Source organism: Danio rerio, chromosome 18, assembly GCF_049306965.1.
Source record: "Danio rerio strain Tuebingen ecotype United States chromosome 18, GRCz12tu, whole genome shotgun sequence".
Taxonomy (NCBI): Eukaryota; Metazoa; Chordata; class Actinopteri; order Cypriniformes; family Danionidae; genus Danio; species Danio rerio.
Window position 1 is genome coordinate 13,633,824 of NC_133193.1, and position 21,181 is coordinate 13,655,004.

At 31.5% G+C, this 21,181-nt stretch overlaps 1 protein-coding gene across 2 annotated transcripts in view; it reads right to left on the bottom strand.

The window, feature by feature from the left end:
• Positions 1-2,238: 2,238 nt before the first annotated feature.
• fam107b (family with sequence similarity 107 member B) overlaps positions 2,239-21,181 on the bottom strand; it is a 49,850-nt gene continuing 30,907 nt past the window's right edge. The window contains 4 exon segments of one of the 2 annotated variants that reach the window (NM_001328191.1): positions 2,239-3,354; positions 5,921-6,077; positions 17,761-17,938; positions 20,702-20,826. In NM_001328191.1, the coding sequence (NP_001315120.1) occupies positions 3,235-3,354; positions 5,921-6,077; positions 17,761-17,938; positions 20,702-20,744 (498 nt within the window). In that variant the 5' untranslated portion in view covers positions 20,745-20,826 and the 3' untranslated portion in view covers positions 2,239-3,234. 2 annotated transcript variants of the gene reach the window in all.

Here is a 21,181-nt window from a genome sequence, read left to right on the forward strand (position 1 = left end):
TAATTTTGTTTATTAAATTCAGCTATAGCGTATGTCTTTGGACTGTGGGGAAATTGGAGCACGCAGAGGAAACCCACATGAACCCAGAGAGAACATGCAAACTCCACACAGAATCGCCAACTGACTTAGCTGGGACTTGAACCAGCAACCTTCTTGCTGTGAGGCAACAGTGCCAAATACTGAGCCATTGTGTCGCCCACTACGACCCATTTAGTTTATTCAATTCACCTATACCACATGTCGATTGTGGCAGGGGGAATGTGGGGTGGAACTGGAGCACACCGTAAACTCCACACAGAAATGGCCCACCTGGGACTCGAATCAGCGACCTTCTAGCTATGAGGCAACAGTGCTATCCACTGAGCCACCGTGCTGCCCAGTAATAAAATAAATCATTTTATGTCTATCCATACATCTAGTCAACTCAGTTACATCAGTTATTTAAATAGGCACAGCAATCTTTAAAGCTCTGATAGAAAAAAAAAACATGCGAGTTGCTCCAAGTGATGTCACATCCTGTTGTGGGAAACTGGAAGGCAGAGGCATGTCATTTACTGTCTTCTCATTAAAATCTGCAAAAAGTTGAGGATACACTAATAGTAGTATTAATAATTATTTGTCAACTCTGCTATTGTGATGCTTCAGTGAATTTCTATAAATAACAACAAGATGAAAATACATTAAATCCTGTCTTAGACTTGCCATGTGCTGTCTGATCCGAGGTTAGCATCTTCAGCTAAAGCACAAAATGGTGTAGAATGTCAACTCTGTTAGAGAGTTTTAAACGTTTAACAATAAGTTAAACAACAATTACTCACAAACAAAAACTGCAAATGGTCCACAGTGGTATCTCAATGGTGCATATTAGTACCCAAATGCACATAAAAAGTACCTTTGAGGTACCATTATGGACCCTTCAGGTACAAATATATACCTTTTGATACGGTACTGCCCCAGTGACAGCTCCTATACCTTCATTTCTGAGAGTGCATATTTGTTGGATATCATTCCATTTCAAGGAAAATTACGGGAAAATGCTTGAAATGTGCCCACACTTCAGGAACAAGTACACACACACACACACACACACTTCATATACACACTTTATAACTAGGGGAAAGTGGGAACAAAAGTACCATTTTTCATAAAAATCTATGTTAAAAGATGCTTTAGAGAGAAACATACGTCTGCTGTGGTTACGACCTCTTAAGTGTGGTCTATCAATATCAGGTGGTGTTTTGAACAAATGTAAAACAACTTCAAAATAACTTTAAAACATAAATTTCACTTTTTTGACCCTGTTAGTAGGGATGAAAGTACACGGGTGGGTCAAAAGTACCAACAATATTTGCTAGATTTACTGGCTTAATCTTGCTTTTTTTTAATATATCTCACTATGACCTTGTTATATTGTGTTAACAGCAAACATATTTTGTATCTTATTTTTGCAAAAAATATTAAATAGCCTTTTCTTTTTTCAATTTCAGTTCCATCAAATCTTTCAAAAGCAACCCAAAATAAATAAATGAAAATATTATTGGCAATTAGCATTAATTTTATAAAACATCTGAATCCAAAGACTGGAAGAGTAAGGTTTTTCTGTTAGCAGTGGACATAAGAGTGTTTCATCTCAAGTTGCACTTTTGAAAAGACAGACTCGTGATAGACTTGTGTTCGAAGCTACAAATGCCTATGTATCAGCATAGTGGCAGATTGAAATCTGGACAAACTTTTTCTTCGTGAATAACTGAAATGTCAAAAGAAGTGTCTCAGAAGACATCTATGGAGATCACCGAGTTCATTTGTGCATCCTTAAACTCCACATTCATAATGTCTCAGTTGCTGGTATTAGAATCTTCAGCAGGTACACTCTCAGAAATAAAGGTACAAGAGCTGTCACTGGGTCAAAAGGTAGAAATTTGTACCTAAAAGGTCCATATTAATACCTCAAGGGTACATATTAGTACCTAAAAAGTACAAAAGTGTCCTCTTAAAAATTTTAGGTACTAATATGTACTAATCTATACTTTAGAAATCTGTATTTTTTGAAAAGGTGCCATTTCAGTGACAGTTCGTGTACCTTTATTTCTGAGAGTGAAGTAACTAATGAAGTTATGGTAACTAATAACCTTAACCTTTCTGAGTTTGATACTAATGCAATTGTAAAGTCCTTTGAAACAATAATAATTGTGAAAAGCACTACACAAATAAACTTGAATTGAATTGAATATACACACCGAAATTCAACACCTTTTTACTCTCAAATTGGCCAAACACCACCAGAGGGATAAAGGAAATATCCTTCTTTAAACAACCCCTAGTATTTCTTGGTCACACAGCAATTCATAAAAACCACCTTAGCAACTAATTCAACATGATAAAATAATAATATTTATTAAAAGAAGTTTTAAGGGAACACAAGGAGTGGTTATTTATTGGCTCAAATCTACACAAAACCACGTCTTTCTTCATCAATAAGCAAGTTCATGTTCTCTTCTCTCATTCAAGTGAAAGAAAACAGATGCGTTTGCATTTAATATCACATTGAACTGAAGTGTATTAACTTATTAGTAACATATTCTCATAAAAAAAGATATAACAAAAAATATTTGCAAAGAAAAACTCACAAAACTAAGAACTAGTATTGCTTAGTGAAACTGAGCAAGAGGGAGCGCACAAATATTACAGTTCATAAAAAGCAAGCACGATGCGTCACACCTTGCGACTTTATATTTAGCTTCCTTTTCTTTTCATTTTACTCATCAGCCAAAAGAGAAAATAAAATGTCACCCTTTCCGACAAAACATCTAGACTGAACATAAATAAAAGAGGATTGTTTTGGCTTAAAAGAGTTCATCCAGTGTCCCGCTTTTTCTTGAAAATAAAATTGTAAAAATAATATGTGCCCCCCCTCCAAAAATATCATAAAAAATACCCAACAATGTACTCATGTGGTCTCTGTTTGTTCCGCCATGCATGTTCTTTAAAGCCGGTGGCAAAGAGGCTGCGTCCATGTGCAAGAGTTTTGTGTGTGTGTGTGTTAACTGGTCAATCCTCTTCATTTGTGATGGTTGTTCAGGAAAAGAGGCCGAGTGAATACTGGTTGTGTCTGCAAGCAGGCAACAGGAACCGTTCGTCTACAGTCACTTGGAACACATTTGGGAGAAACACCAGGAAATCCCCACAAACCACAGTCCGGCTACCATGTCAATGGATGCGCATGAAAGCGGGTTTCTAGGTGCTGCGTTCCTGCCCGTCCACTTCTTGTTTGGTTCTTCTCAGATTGCTTTTCATTTTGACGAACTCTGGGGTGTTTTCTTGCTCCTCGTCGTCCTTATGCTGATCCAGTTCCAGCTGAAATAAAATAGGATTGTTTCCGTCAGACATTTTTGCTTACTGTAAACTCATTATACACACAACCGCTCAAAAGTGTGTGGTTTTTAATAATGTTTTTGAAAGAAGCCTATTTTGGCTGCATTCATTTGATCAAGAATATAGTCAAACTTTACAATTGTGAAATATGATCTTTTTATTTTCTTATTTTTTCTTTTTGAATGTGGTTTAAAATGTCACTTATTCATTCATGCTCCTTCAGCTTAGTCCCTTTATTCATCAAGGGTCGCCACAGCGGAATGAACCGGCAAGTATTAGCATATGTTTTACACAGCGGATGCCCTTCCAGCTGCAACCCAGTTCTGTGGAACATCTTTACACACTGATTCAATTTAGTTTATTCAGTTCACCAATACCGCATGTGTTTGGACTGTGGGGGAAACTGGAGCACTTGGAGGAAACCCACGCGAGCATGGTGAGAACATACAAACTCCACACAGAAATGTCAACTGGAGCAGCTGGGGCTCAAACCAGTGACCTTCTTGCTGTGAGGCGACAGTGCTACCCACTGAGCCACCGTGTCATATTGTGAAATGGTATGTTTTTGTTTCTTATTTTTTTTCTTATTGAACGTGGTTTAAAATGTCATTTAAACCATGAAATGTGTCGTCACATGATTCTGCAGTAATGATGATCTGCTCTTCAAAAAACATTTCTTATTTTTATCATCAGTATTGGAAATGTTGGGCTGCTTCATGTTTTGGTTGAAATTGGGATACATTACCATGTTTGACACAGTGCTACAAAAACAATAGAAGTGTATTTAGTTTTATTCATCAAGGACACGTCAAATTATTTATTTATATTGAAAGCAAAATTATTAGCCTTTATATTATTATTATTTATAATAATACTAAAAAAATACTTATTATTATTACAATTTATATTAATATTCATTTTTCTTAGCTTAATCACTTTATTCATTAGGGGTTGCCACAGCGGAATGAACCGCCAACTTATCCAGCATATGCTTTAGACAGCAGATGCCCTTCCAGTTGCAACCCAGTACTGGAAAACACTCACTGTGTCACCGATTTATATTAATATTCAATTGTAATTATTTTCAAATATTTCCAGAGTGCAGTTTAGTTTTATTCATTTTCATTCTTTTTTTTCAGCTTAGTCCTTTCATTAATCTGGGGTCAGCACAGCAGAATGAACCACCAAGTTATCCAGCATATGTTTTTTCGCAGCGGATGCCCTTCCAGCTGAAACCCATCACTGGGAAATATCCCCACACTCTTATTTACACACATACACTACAGAAAATTTAGCTTACCCAATTCACCTATAGCGCATGTCTTTGGACTTGCACAAACTCCACACTGAAATGCCAACTGAACCAGCTGAGGCTCGAACTGCGCCACTGTGCAGCCTCAGTTTAGTTTTAGTTTGGCTGAAATAATTGTTTTCTGAAAAATTTAGTTTTTAATAATATAATTTTTTTTTTTACGGGTCGGCGTCAATAGCCTAGTGGTTAGGTGCGCCAACATACAGCACTATGGTGCTCACGGTGACCCGAGTTCGATACCTGGCTCGAAGTCCTTTGGCGACCCTCCCCTTCTCTCTGCTCCCAATACGTTCCTGTCTGCAACCTCTACTGTCCTTTCCAAATAAAAGTGAAAAACCCCTTAAAATAATTATAAAAAAATAAATAAAATATATATAAATATTTAGCCCCCACAGAGCCAACAACCGTTGTCCAATGACTTGCCTTTAGGCCCGTCACAATAATCAAAATATCGACTTATTATGGTTAAAAACATTATAGTATCTGACAACTGAAAATAGATCTGATAGCAGATATCACAGCCTCTAATACTTTTTAACTTGCACTTATTTGTTAACATTTATTATTATTTATTTATACATGATGTACGTTTTCACATTCTGATGCCAATGCCTAAATATCAAATGGTTAAAATGACTATAATAAAGGTAAATATTCTTAAGAATAAAATTTCATTTTACTTGCATTGTGACGATATTATATTGTCATTCTGGCATTATATAATGGCAGAAAATGATCTTAAAATGACAGTAATATCATTCATCAAAGTATATTTTGGTGCAATCTATTGTATAACAAAAAACAAATATCATGACAAGCCTACTTGCCTAATTAACATAACTAATAATAATAATAATTATTAGCTAGTACTATTATATATATATATATATATATATATATATATATATATATATATATATATATATATATATATATATATATATATATATATATATATATATATATTTTTTTTTTTTTTTTTTTACCTTTATGCATAATTTTCAAGTCTGAACTCAAACATAAATAGGGTGACAGTTAAGAGGTTAAATAATCATAATAAAAAGTCAAATTTATCAAAGCTTTTACAAAACTATGAAGCAGGAAAATTTGTTTTATTATCATTGATTAATACCATTGTTAATGATTGATTACAAGTAATAACTGATCATAATAGAAAAGCAACAGAAAAATCTGTTAGTGTATGTATTTGTATGGTATGTGAGGAGACACACGCACCTGTTCAAGTGTCTCTCGTCTCTTCATGAGCTCGATCTCCAGGTCTGATCTCTTCTTGTGAGCCTCCTGCTCTTCTTTCTGGGCCTTCAGCACCTGGTCTCTCTTCCTCTTCTCCATCACCTTCTGAAGCTCTGGTTTATTCTGCGGCGCGAGACCCCTGTGAGAAGGACAAAACCAGGTGATGACAAATGAGTTTAATATTTAACAATGTTCATTTAAGGGATTCAATCATGAATGCTGATTAACCCAATAGTGTTTCTGTTGACTTCATGAATAAGACATTGACTAATACATTCAAATGTTTATTATTAGTAATTTTTGATCAAGTTCTGTATATATATTTAAATAAACATGCAATAAATCTTGATCTACCTTCCTGGATTGTTCTTATATTTGGCTTTGTTGACAGGTAATACTCTGCTTTTATTTATTTGTTTATTTATTCATTCATCATTCATTTTCTTGTCGGCTTAGTCCCTTTATTAATCCAGGGTCGCCACAGCGGAATGAACTGCCAACTTATCCAGCAAGTTTTTACGCAGCGGATGCCCTTCCAGCCGCAACCCAACTTTGGGTTATTTATTTATTTATTTATTTATTTATTTATTTATCTATCTATTTAAATGGATCATGTCGAAATAACTAACACAAATTTTTAGAAAATCTACTCATGACTTATTTTTTCCAATCTCAGTCACATGGGCCAGTCCATATGAATTGAAAAATACATTTAATCAATTATTATTTACATAAATTGCATTTTTAATCACTACAAAAAGCAAAAGCACACATTTTTTTAACAACAATAAATTAAAATAAGGCACTATGGAGTTTAAACTTTAGGACCGGATCTGATTTAAAACCAGAACATCATCCATTTCACAGTTTCGATTGACATGATGAGAGAGAGAGCAAAAGATGGGATGACTCCAGCATAGTTTAGAGATAATAATCCATAGGCTTACATAATGTGACTGTGAACATGTTTCTGTGAAAATCCTGATTGCCCCACATAGTGTAATCCAATACGGATGGTTGGCGGGTTGAGTTTTAGGGATTGGATTTGGTTCATAATGACCAGAGGCTGCTGTACATTTAGAGCGTATGGAGATTAACAACTTCAATTACAGAACTTTACTGTGACATCTTTATTGCATAATTCTCAATCTCATGCTTTGGCATATTAATCAAGCTGAAACCGGCTGATCGTCAAACACTTCCAGTGAACTCAAACATTATCAATTTCACAGAAACACAAAGTTGTTTGGAATAAGAGTCAAATAACTGGTCAACGATAATGCGATATACAGTTCATTCATTTATCATAGCAGTAAAAATATATGAAATAGAAATATTAGATTCAAAATATTGTGTTGTCATGACATCTTAATGAAAACTAACTGAAGTAAATGTTAAAACTGAAGTACTAAACTGCCAAAACATGATTTACATATTATTATTAATACTACTACTACTATTAATTACTACTTAATAATATTAATATTACTACTACTACTAATAACAATAATAATAATGAAAATAATAATTAGTGCTGTCAAAATTAGCGCGTTAACACATTCATTTTAAATATTTATGCAATTAACGCAGTTGCAGGTTTTTTTTTACTTTCTGTTGTGGTCGACGTGTGTTTAACATGCAAAGAAATCTGGATAAGACCAAGGAAGCACTTTTTGAAAGCAGGTTCCAGTATAAAACAATTAATGTCGCATCACCAGGCTCTGCAGAGTTTCATGCAATTTCAGGTGTTTCATTTTTAACTTTCGGCTTCTGTTTTAATGGAATTTGAGACCGCATGGCGAACGGAAAGAAAAACCTCTGCATTTCGTGACTCTGTGATCCTTTAAGGTAATCAAAACTCGCTGCTTACATGGTAGACTCTTAATAAGAGCATTATCTTAATCATATTAAAATCGGAGTATTGGTGTCTTATGTAAATGTACTCAGGAAGTGTCAGGTGAAGTCGCGAGCTGTCAAAGACAGTGCATTCCTCTGCCTTTCAGCATGAGCCCTCTTATGTGTCATTAAGTTTGACGTGTTTCCTCCTTAAACGCAACGAAAGTGTCTGCTTTGCTTTGTTGTGTCCGAATCCTTGTGAAATACAACCATACTTTAGAACAATTAGTTTAAGCAAATTTGATGAACACGATCATGCGTGTTGAATCTAAAGGGAGTCGCTCTGGCAGCCCTGTCATTGTGCGCGTTGTGTGTGTCTGTCTCTGTGTGTGTCTGTGTCAGGCCCGTGCACAGACCACAGACCCTTAGAGGGGCAGGCGCTCAAAGCGATAACAAAGTGAAGAGCAAGTGCCTCCTGAGAGGGGCACCTAAGCCACCCCCTGATATACTATAAAAATAAGTTAATTTAAATGATTAATAGAGTAATAATAGCACAAAAGTCTTCATCCTGCAGTATTTTAAAATAATCCAGCTCTCAGCCGCGTTGACGGTCTATGCTTTCCAAAACTTTGTAGACTTGTCTAGACTAGTATGAGTAAGAAATGAGCGGAGCAGATGGGAATATCAGAGCTGATAAAATAGGAGACAAAATGTTTTGGCTTTTTGGACAATGATTATATAACTGTACAGCTCACAAAACCTGGAATTATGATAATCTCCACCAGGTGAGTGTTGAAAACATTTCTGTCATGTCACTGATTTACTTTCTGAACAGCATTTCACTTTTTCCTCCAACTATTCATTCTTTTCTGAGAAATAAGAGCAAGAGCAGACATTATTCACACACTTGGAATGTGTGTCTGATGGCCAGGTAACTTTATGACTTCAATTATCCATCAACTACATGCACAAACATGATAAGAGAAAACAAAGCATTGCTTTATGATGCTGGGGACATTTTTTATAAATGATTAAATCCATTTTGTTGCCAAGCGAAAACTAATATAAGGGTGTTTCCATCACGAGACAAGAACTAAACTCTGTTTTTGTCGTTTTATGGGTCAAATATAAGCCTTTTTGCTATCAGGATTAAATCAAGTGAGCGAAAGTGATTTTATAATAGTGTGCAACTTTTTAAAACCTCTAAATATGGGTTAAATAATCTATTTTTATATAGCATAACATATCGATGGGGTGACATGGTGGTGCAGTAGCGCTGTCGCCTCACAGCAATAAGGTTGCTGGTCAGTTGGCATTTCTGTGTGGAGTTTGCATGTTCTCCATTTGTTTGTGTGGGTTTCCTCCGGGTGCTCTGGTTTCCCCCACAGTCCAAGACATGTGCTGTAGGTGAATTGGGCAAGCTAAATTGTCCATGGTGTATGTGTGTGTATGTTTTTTAGTCATCCAGGTTGGGGGTTGAGCGTTGGGCTAACAATTCACTTCACAAATACCAACTTCAATATAAATGGCCCTGGGAGTAAGTTATTGATGTAAAAAATAAAACACCATGTGTAAAAAGACATGAGTAGGTAAGTTCATTGCCTTAAAACTGACAAGTTGACTTTACTTTAAAAAGGGAGTAAATCCACTGTAACTTATTCTTATATACACACAAATGAAGTCAGAATTATTAGCCCCCCTGAACTATTACCCCCGTTTATTTTTCCCCCAATTTCTCTTTAACAGAAAGAAGATTTTTCAACACATTTCTAAACATAATAGTTTTAATAACTCATTTCTAAAAACGGATTTATTTTATCTTTACCATGATGACAGTAAATAATATTTGACTAGATATTTTTCAAGACACTTCTATACAGCTTAAAGTGACATATAAAGGCTTAACTAGGTTAATCAGGTTAACTAGGCAGGTCAGGCTAATTAGGCAAGTTGTTGTATAACGATGGTTTGTTCTGAAGACAATCTAAATAAATATAGCTTAATGGGGCTAATAATTTTGACCTTAAAATAGTGTTTAAAAAATAAAAACTGGTTTTATTCTAGCCAAAATAAAACAAATAAAACTTTCTCCAGAAGAAAAAATATTATCAGACATGCTGTGAAAATTTCCTTGCTCTGTTAAACATAATTTGGGAAATATTTATAAAAGAAAAACAATATCAAAGGGGGGCTGTATGTATACAAGTCATTATATAATGTTTAGAAGTCATTATTCATAATGTTAATATAAAAAAAAACAACTCAAGTCAACATCTTGCTAACAAATACTGTATAAAAGCCAGTGATTTGAATCTTATTGGTGAAGTTATAAGATTAATATTTCGATGATGCACTGTGGGCCTTAAATAAAAGTTATTATTAATATGTAATATATTAATAATAATAGTAATATAATTTTAAATATGCTTTACAAAATTTATTTAATGTATAGCTGTTATACTTGAAGAAATTTTACTAGGTGTCATCAGTAAATCGTGGTTCAAATGTAGTGTTTGATAATAATTAACCAAAAGTAAACAGTCTTCATTTGAGCCAGTTTTAGGATAAGGAGGTGCTTTTTGTCCATAGGTGTGATTTTATGGTCGTTTTCTATTTGTTGTTCAGTTATAACTTAAACAGTTGCTGAATCTGAGAGTAAACAGGTTAGACTAAAATGATGTGCTAATATTAATGGATGTAACAGGACAGTGGTATTTTACTCACCCACATGGCACCTTCTATTGTTTTTCCCATATAGTGAAAGTCAGTGTGATTCAATTCAAGCATGAATAATCTTTAAAAGACCGTGACTTGATTCCAACACCCACACCATCTTATTTGCATATGCTAATTATTCTTTTGCACAATCACTCCGGTAAATTCAAATCTGCGTTTGACAACAGTCCTCATGAGACAATGTTATTCATGTGTTACAAACATTCAAATTATAACAGTAAGTAGTGGGCTTACGGTTCATAGTTTGCATATAAACACTCATGTCTACTGTAACATTCAAAATCACCTTTTAAAGTTACTCAATGCTTCAAATGAAGGTAGTAATTGTGTTATTTGGTCAATATGTGGCCAAAACAGCAGCTGTTCAAAATATATTTAAAGTCCGAGTGAACCAGAAGATGCTGCTGACTTTTATATTAGTATTATTATATTAGCGTCTCTCTTGAAATGCTCAGTCACAGACCCTAAAAACACAGGCAGATGATAAACTGTTGCTCTGTTATGGTTGAATTCTAAAATATAATCTGAACAAAAAAAAAAAATCACAGCCTGCTCAACTATAATCCCAACTCAATATCGCACATCCTGCAATATGTTTATTGCAGATTCGCACATTGCTATATGGATGCTGAAGTTATATATTGTGCAGCACTAATTAGAATGATAATGTATTTCCAACGAAAACTAAGTATTAAGTAGGGAGCGGGGTTTTATTTTTGTGCTCCTCCTCTCATCTTTCACTAGTAGCAAACTAATGGTTGGAGGGGCGTGGCTAAGCATATTTCACCCAAGCCGTCAAACTGACATCATCAGAGAGAAAAAATGCTGTCCGAGAGCAGAAGCAAAGGGTGAGATTTTGATTTAAGACTTACCAAAACAAACATTTTTTTCGGTGGATTAACTCAAACAGATTCTTTTTTTTAAAGAACAACAATGCATGTAAAAATAAAGATAATAAATTTTGATTTCATGCGGAATTATCTAAAAATTCGACTCTCATTTTTGCTATTATATTAGAACTTCCCATTCAGTTTCTTATGGGAGAAATGACTAGGAATTATAAACTGAAGAAAACAGTCAAACTACTTCCTCTTATACAGACAAAGTAGAATAACATAATAAGAAAATATCAGTTTGCAACATCAAGCAGCATAGCAAGCTATTTTTAATGTATAAAAATGAATGGATGTGAATTGAACTGGAAGTCTTGAGCCAAAAAGATTTGAATGGCTGCGCCTGCCCGTACGTGAGGATAACATCTGTAGGTGTAGTATTATTTTGATGCGTATTTAGAAAAACAAAAAAGTCATAAAAAATGTGTAGCCATGAGGTTGCATAAACCTATTCCGTTAAGACTGATGGTTTGACACTGCAAGTAAATAGGGCGAAAAAATAACGAAGTTAACACCAGATTAAATGACGTTTAAATATAATTAATATCTGGATTTATGTACGTAAATTAAGCATTGTTTCATTAAATATGTAGTAATTTGCAAACATTTAGCACTAAAATTAGATGCAGTCAGGTTTAATATTCGATTTAATTCATCAAAATATTCTCATTTAATTATCCTTCTTTACATCACATTTAGTTTTTTTGTAGAATAAATAAATATGTTGTATATAATTTAGCAAATTATGTATCAACACATTCCTCTGTAATAACCTTCAGAATACAGGTATGAATAAAACTGTACTGTTTTGTGTATATGAAAATCTGCCAAAATGGAGACGTATAGATCAGAGCGGGAAAAAATATTAATTTTGAGAAAATAGTCTTTGCATTGTAACTGCAATCTGCAGACACAAATTAATTAAGTCATAAATTAATAATGTTTTTTTTCCTGATGTTAAAATAATATTTAACAATTATTTATTATATTAAAATATAATTATTTATTATTACAATTATTATATTTTAAGCTTCTTTTTTTTAATTAACTCATTGAAATACTCAAAAATAGTGTCTCTGGGGGTTATTATAATACCTTTAAACTTGTATGAATTTAATTCAAATTATATTGTAATTCTTTTAAAAATTATATTGAAATCATTGTCAATGCACTTGCAAATTATGCTCAACAACAAAAAAAAAAAACAATTCAATTCCTAAAAATCTCCAGACTGACAGTGTCTCATCCTTCTGCATGACTGTACATGCAGTAACAGTAGCAACAAAAAGATCAAACACTCCTGTTCTTAAAAATCTGAAAGGTACAAACATCTTCAGCAATGCCAGCGTGTGTCGTCACGGATTACATAACAGCAGCGTCTGCGGGAACACGCTGGTCCTTTGCAAAGTGCTAGAAACAGTCACTTCATGTCCTTACAGCATCTATCTGTGCTTACACACCAGCACCCACAGCTGGAGGAACAACAGAAGAAGATGAAGAGAAAGAAACAGAAAACCCTATTACATAAAAGCCCACCGTGGCCCCTCTAACTGGATGCATTATCTAATTTATGATGCAACAGTCTATATATAGGCTGAGCTGCATCTCTCAGTCTCTCCATCACTCGATGCGTGTGTGCGTGTGTATGTGTGTGGTTTTGTAGGGCAGACGGAGGTGGATGTCACAGAAGGAAAGGCTAAAGGATGCTGTAATTCTCCTTATGTAATGCCACAGCTCTCTGCATCCACATCTGGAACAAATCGCATTCAGATGACGGAAAACCTCCTTTTGCCCAAACAAGCCCACTCTTAATTTGCTTGACTAACTTGCTTAAACTAACTTGAGAAAAATGCAAAAGTGTGTACTGAAGAGTTCATTTATATGCCTCGGTAGAAAAATATTTGATTTTATATAGAGTTTAATATTTAATAATATGAATGATTATTAAAAATTATAATGCTAAATGTGTCAATAATATTATTTTATTAAAATATTTAAATTATAAAAAAACAATTAAATAACAACAACAACAACAACTATTATTATATTTAATATAAATATATTTTATTAATTATGCAAAAACATTATTTGTCAAACAAAATATTATTTGTCTTTATGTGTGGAGTGGTCACAAACATCTGAATATAAAATTTTTATAGAGCAAACGTTTAATAATTATATTTAAATACTAGAATTAATACTAGCTTACTTACTACTACTTAATAGACTTTATTGTATACTATTGTAAATTAATTTAGATTTTTTTTGGAAATATCACATACATTTATACACATATAGCACAGTGCTCAGCATAAATGAGCACACCCCATTTTGAAGATGAATATTTAAATCCATTTCCCAGTAAATAGAGGCAATGTATTTTGGTGCATCTGAGCAAAAAAGATTTATTAAACAGATATATTTATTAAGATAATATCGTAATCACCAAACATCTTTAAAAGTAGAAAGATACAACATTTAAATTCTTGCAAAAAAAAATAAAAAATAAATAAAAAATAAAAAAAACATACAGACACGTGCACACACATAGGGCTCAACCTGTGCAGAGCACATGCCCTTTGTAGTCTTGGATAGAAAGTGCCCTTCCAAAATGATCTGAAGTGCCCCAGCTATATATGTATATATATATATATATATATATATATTAAATTTTTTATTTAATATTTTTCTCTAACATATAAATTAGGGTGTACTAAGTTTGGACTATTATTATAACTTATTTTGTTAGATTAGCTCCAGATTTGGCTTCAGTACTGACTAATATAATGTTGTTTATGCACAAATATAATATTGTAAAGCTTCACTTAGAAAATATGAATTTAAATGAGAGATTTGTAAGAGGTGTACTCGTATATGCTGAGAGCTATATAGCACCCCTTTGAATTTTTTTTATTAGTTCCTAAATATTTCCCAAATATTTTCCCATATTTCTGTTTAACAGAGCAAGAAAATTTTTACAGTATTTCTGATAATATTTTTCTTCTAGAGAAACTCTTATTTGTTTTATTTCAGCTAGAATAAGAATAATTTTTAAAACCATTTTAATGTTAAAATTATTAGCCGATTTAAGCTATATATTTTTTTCAATAGTCTACAGAATAAATTATCGTTATACAATAACTTGTTGAATTACCCTAACCTGCCTAGTTAACCTAGTGAACCTAGTTAAGCATTTAAATGTCACTTTAAGCTGTATAGAAGTGTCTTGAAAAAGATCTAGTCAAATATTATTTACTGTCATCATGGCAAAGATAAAAGAAATCAGTTATTAGAAAGGAGTTATTAAAACTATTGATATATATATATATATATATATATATATATATATATATATATATATATATATATATATATATATATATATATATATATATATATATATACTGTATATATTCCCATTCCCATAATGCAATCTTGCATAAAATTACACTTGTATGTATTTGTATAATTTGACCATTCTGGGAACATTCACACAAATATATGCATTTAAGAAAGACCTTGTGGCAAACGTGTATAAACTGAACATACATGTCAGAGGCTTAAAGTAAACTGAATTTAAATCTATATATGATGGAGCCTATTTAAAGCTCAATCACTACATATCAGCATCAGCCACAAGCAACACTTTATCATAAAACACAAACGCAGATCTCCTCATACTCTTCTAATGTGCGAGGTGAGAATCAGTGTTTTACAGTAGTTTATGTAATCGTGCTGAGTCTGTATGTTGTTTCACGCCACATAAATGTCTTGTGCTGTGGCTCATCCGCTCGTATTTGCATCAAAGCTTCAGAACAGTTTCCACCCTCAAGGGCTCTTCCTAATAACTTCCAAGTGCACAAGAAAAAAAAAATGAAACAGTTTTATGTAATAGGGAACATGTGTAAACCCTCGCTGCCACAATTCATCACCACTGAGATGAAGAGAGACCAAGACAAAAAAAACATCTCTTTTTTTCCTGGTTCCTGTCAGGAAACAAATTCGGTTGGAAATCTTTCAGCTTGTCCTGAACGTCCTCTGGGAAACATCAGCTTTTAGAGTGACTCAAAGTTTATGGGAAATTTCACTTGTGAATGAGAGTAAGTGGAATGGTTGAAATTGATCTTTATATAATGCATAACAAAGCATTCGTCACACAATTTTTGGGATCAAATCTGACCATATGTGTTCAAACGTTTTATGCAATGATTGCATTTAGTAGCTATGCTCATTTTATAAACTTTTTCTTCTTGCATAATAAAACCATTTCATATTATTGATATTTAATCCTCTTTAAAATAGAAGTTGTGCAACAGGTGGGATAATAAAAATGTATTATTAACTATTATACAACAGTTCTGTCTGGTTCTTGAATCTGATTATAGCGGTGCAATATTCTGCCAATAACAGCACTCGTCCAGCCTCTACCCTTGTGTTTTACTCCGCCCACAGACAGCAACAAGCAGAGGACACTACAGTTTGACAAATATTGTTGCTGTTGGACAACATAATGTACTTTGTAGTTGTTTAGATTGCAACTATGCAGTTTATTTATAAGGATAGTGCCTATTTTAAAATATTTATAATTTCTGAGAGACAGCAAATCGACAGACATTAGACTGTCACTGAGCAAAGACAGTTGAGCAAAGTACAGCTTATCAAATCATTATTAAACAGATAAATGGCTTTCTAAGTTGATCTCTGTCTTTTGTATGCTGTAGTGCTGTATTTATACCATAGTAATATTGTGATCTCCTAACTGCAACAGAATAACTGGAAAATTTCTGTAGACTGATGGCATTTCATGCTGTTCAGCCTTATAATATTAAAATGCCAGCAAAATCACCTATTTTGTCATCACTTTAGACAGTATGCTAGAGAATCATTCAATTACTAGCCCTAAAATGACGTTGGCGAATGAGCAAGGGTTTTGCTGTTCTGACAGTCAGCTGCAGATGTGAATGAATGGCGGAAGAAAGTAGTTCCTTTTACAAAAGGGTTTTTAGACTTTCCGTGTTTGATTTTCTTTTTATATACACGATTATATAATCGAACAGTTGTATAAAGGCAATATCACATGAGTAGCAGCAATGCACGCCCTCAACCAGTGCCACGTCGCATGCTACTCGAGTAATATTGCTCCTTCAACAAATATATTTGTATAAATGGTCCAGGTGACATGTTTCAATGACTGCAGTCATTAAATAACTACTGATTATAGACAAAACTATTAACCCTCCAATAAAATGTTTTTTTATTATTATTTTTTAAATATTTCTTAAGTGCACAGAGCAAGGACATTTTCAAAGTGTTTACTATATTATTTTATCTTCTAAAGAAAGTCTTATAACTTTGAGTTTGGCTAGAATAAAAGCTATTTTTAATATTTAAAACTATTATATAAAACTTTTATTTTCTTAGTTAAGCCTTTAAAATCACACTAAGCAGAATACTAGTATTTTCAAGTAAAATAACTGGTAAAATATGGCAAAAAAATTTTATTAGATACTAATTCTTAAAATTAATATTTTTAAAAATGTTTTGAATCTTTTCTCTATTATTCATCACTTGGAAAATGTTTGAAGAAAAAAATATTTAACTGGAGGGCTAATAATTTTGATAATAATAATAAAAAATAATAATAATAATAATAATTTTGACTTCAACTGTATAGATTAAAATATAAAATTGTACATATTACGTTTACAAATGATTCATACTCTTAATTTTTTGTATTCTTTTTCTTTACCTGTGGTCAAACATTTTTATGTGATGACTGCATTTACATTATCACCATTATTGTAAAATCCATTCACGTTTTTTGCCAAGCAGTTGAAGATAATATATTGTCAATTACCATCAAAAGGGTCATATACAGATCAAAATAAGCATACATCAAAAATATCTATAGCTGATCTAATAGATCATATATTTGAATGCACGCTGTTCTTAATCAACTCTACATTTATAAATGATTATATATACAAAAAAGACCTATGTTAATATTAAAGCTACTTATTCAAATAATTAATTACAGTATGTAAAAAAACTTTATATTACTGCTTATTAAAAATTATTTACATTCTTTATTATTTATTATCTTCATTTATTTGACGTTGTGATCAAGCATGAGTGTTTTAAAGTCCTAACTGAAATGGCAGATGCTCTCACGGCATGATCAGACAGTTTGCCAGAACACACGCACAGCACTGCAGTGATGATGAGGATAATAATGATGATAATAATGATGCACATATTCAAGTGTAAAGAGCAAACATGACTGAGCTGCATGGAGGCGTTGCTGTGAGAGCAACGGGAACAAATGTAGGAGGACTGAACAGTACAGTCTGTGCTCACCTCTTCTGGTTCATGAGGAGTTCTCTGTGTAAATCCTGGTGGTTTCTGGAGGATTTCACCGGGTTTAGGAGTTTTTTGGGCTTTATGAGTTCGTCGCTGTCACCATCCATGTAATCTGGCTCCGCCATAATGCTGCGCACACGGGACAGTCCCTCCGGTATGTCTGTCTGGCCCAGACCTGAGAAGAAAAAAAAAATGCATGCAGTTTTAAATTGTTGCAACATAAACAATAGTTGCTCAGTTTGATAAATGAGGCAAAAAACTGCTGTAATGTATTTAAATGTGCTCTTTTAAAAAGACACTTTAGAAACAGATGTAACTATAATAAATAGTCATTATAAATGGCTGTCATATCTACATATTTTCAACTCATACAATTATTACATGTTAATACTGTAATTATCAGCAAATATTTAAACATAAACTGGATTTTTTTTTTATATTTACCTATTTTAAAATGAATAATAAACAAAACCATTATCTCAAACCATGTGGTCAACAAAAATTAACAAACAAAACAAAACAAATATATCAAATTATGTGGTTAAAAAATTAACCAAAAAAAGAAAGAAAACAAAACAAAAGAGAAAAAAAAAACAGTTATCCCAAACCATGTGGTAAAAAATAAAGCAAAAAAGAAACAAAATGAAACAAACAAACAAACAAAAAGTTATCCCAAACCATGCTCAACAAAACAAAACAAAAAATGATTCCAAATCATGTGGTAAAAAAATTAAACAAAAAAATAAATAAAGAAAACAAAACAAAAAAACAGTTATCCCAAAACATGTGGCAACAAAAAAAAGAAACAAAAAAAAAATTAAACAAAAAAATTAAATAAAATGAAAAAAATAAAAAAAATAAAAAACAGGTATCCCAATCCATGTGGTAAAAGAAAAAAAAAAAATCAAACAAAAAATTTAATAAATGAAACAAAAAATGAAACAAAATGAAACAAAAAAACAAAACAAAAAAGTTATCCCAAATCATGTAGTAAAAAAATGAAACAAAATGAAAAAAAAAAAACAGTTATCCCAATCCATGTGGTCAACATATAAAATTTCTATCTTATGAACAGGGGAGACTACATATAAAAAGAGAGATTGATTTTTTAAATTTTTTTTTACCAAATTTTGAATTAACAGTAATATAATATGGGGGAAATCCATATGTCTTGTTTCCCTGAAACTGTGAAATCAGGAAATAAATAAAGTTGTCATTGTCTTATCATGTAATCTGATATCAATAAAAAGATGATGAATGAAGGGCTCATGTGACTTATCACACATGGCTATTTGTTTACAGTCAGATGCTATTTTTACACTATCAAACAAGAGTGTATCATTCAACACACAGCTCCATATCAAGAGAAGACTGGAACAACCAACAGTTTGAACTGATAAACCAAATAAACATGATAAACAGTGCTTGATAAAAACCTAATGTGAAATTACAAGTAACAACCGAGACACATTAAGCACATGTAGGTCAGTTTAGAAAAAGATCTAAATAATAAGAATTATTATTATTATTGTTGTTGTTGTTGTTATTATTATTATTATTATTATTATTATTATTATTATTATTATTATTAATAATAATAATCATAATAATAAAATAATGAAAGTACCATTAATATTAAAATGAATAATAATTATTATTATTATAACTTCCATTAACTGAGATATATCTTGAAATATATATAAAAAGAGTGAATTAATAATGAAAATGTTTTCAGGTAAAATAATGATAATGATAAAACTATAAAATACTACTAATAATAATAGATAACAAATATTACTATTATTATTATTATTATTATTATTATTATTATTATTATTATTATTATTATTATTATTATTAATATTATATAATACATTATTATTATTATTATTATTATTATTATTATTATTATTATTACTACTACTACTATTATTTTGTTATTATTATTTATATACATATAGATTTTACTAATTAAAATAAAACTTATTCTAAGCACCTTTATTCTAAGCTGAATACTAGTAATTTAAGTAAAATATGGCAAAAATAATTTGTTATTAAAAATTTATCATTAAAATTATTATTTAAAAAACTTTTGAATCTTCTCTACATTAATCAGCACTTGGAAAATATTAGAAGAAAAATGTATTTTACAAGAGGGCTAATAATTTTGATGACTATAATAATAATAATAATAATAATAATAATAATAATAATGTCGAGTTAAACTGTATATACTATAACATAAAATTGTACACTAGTTATTCATATTCTTTATTGTTAGTATTCTTTATGTATATTTATATAATAATAATAATAATATTACTATTAAAATGATGATGATGATGATGTTGATTATTATTATTATTAAATTAACTTTATCATTATTAAAATTATTAATATTATTCTTAATATAACTATTATTATGAAGTGATGATGATTAATAATGATAACAATAATATTATTAATAATAATAATAATAATAATAATAAAATAATAATATACAATTATCATTAATAATAATAATAATTATTATTATTATTATTATCATTACTATTATTATTATTATTATTATTATAACTTCCATTAATTGAGATATAACATGAAATGTATATAACATAATATTGTTATTAACAAATATTATTATTATTATTATATAATACATTATTATTATTTTTACTATTATTTTTGTATATAGATTTTACATATAGATTTTACTAATTAAAATAAAATTTAAGTAGTCTCTTATACTTCCCCAAGCTAGATACAAACATACATTTTTCACAAATTATTATATTTTTAAAAAATACTTAAGGAAAAAAACACACTTTCCATTTCTACACTTCAACAAATTTAACCTAAAGCTGCACTGAAATCCCAAAAAGTGCAAATCCATGTTATCCGTCAACAACTTGCATGCATTTGACTCCACAAATCTCACCTGGAAGGACCGGAAACACAGGGTATCTGAACATGGTAGTCATCTCTGCAATTGTGTGTTATCAAATTCTCTGGAAATAAAGTCCTGCTGTCCTCCAGCTGATAAAACTGCAGCTCTGTGTTTGTGACGGAGACTGTGCTTTATAAAGCGCTGTCTGATCTGACTCCTCCTGATGTTTTATTACCTAACAGCCTCCCACCCCTGTCTGAACACACTATGGCAAGCCATTTTCACCTTTAATCATTCCCAGGACATGGATTCTTGGTATTAACAGTTCAAGTCAAAATATTGATTATTGCTATTAGGAATTAAATTGGCCTATTAAATAACTATTAACAAAAGGAAAAGGTAATTGTTAATATCAACATTTATTTATTTGTTTTACTAGTTAAACTTCTCCAAAGACTACCATTCAAATTGCTAATTGATAAATTGATATCAAGAATTGTTTTTTTTACGATAGTAAAACTCCATTTACAC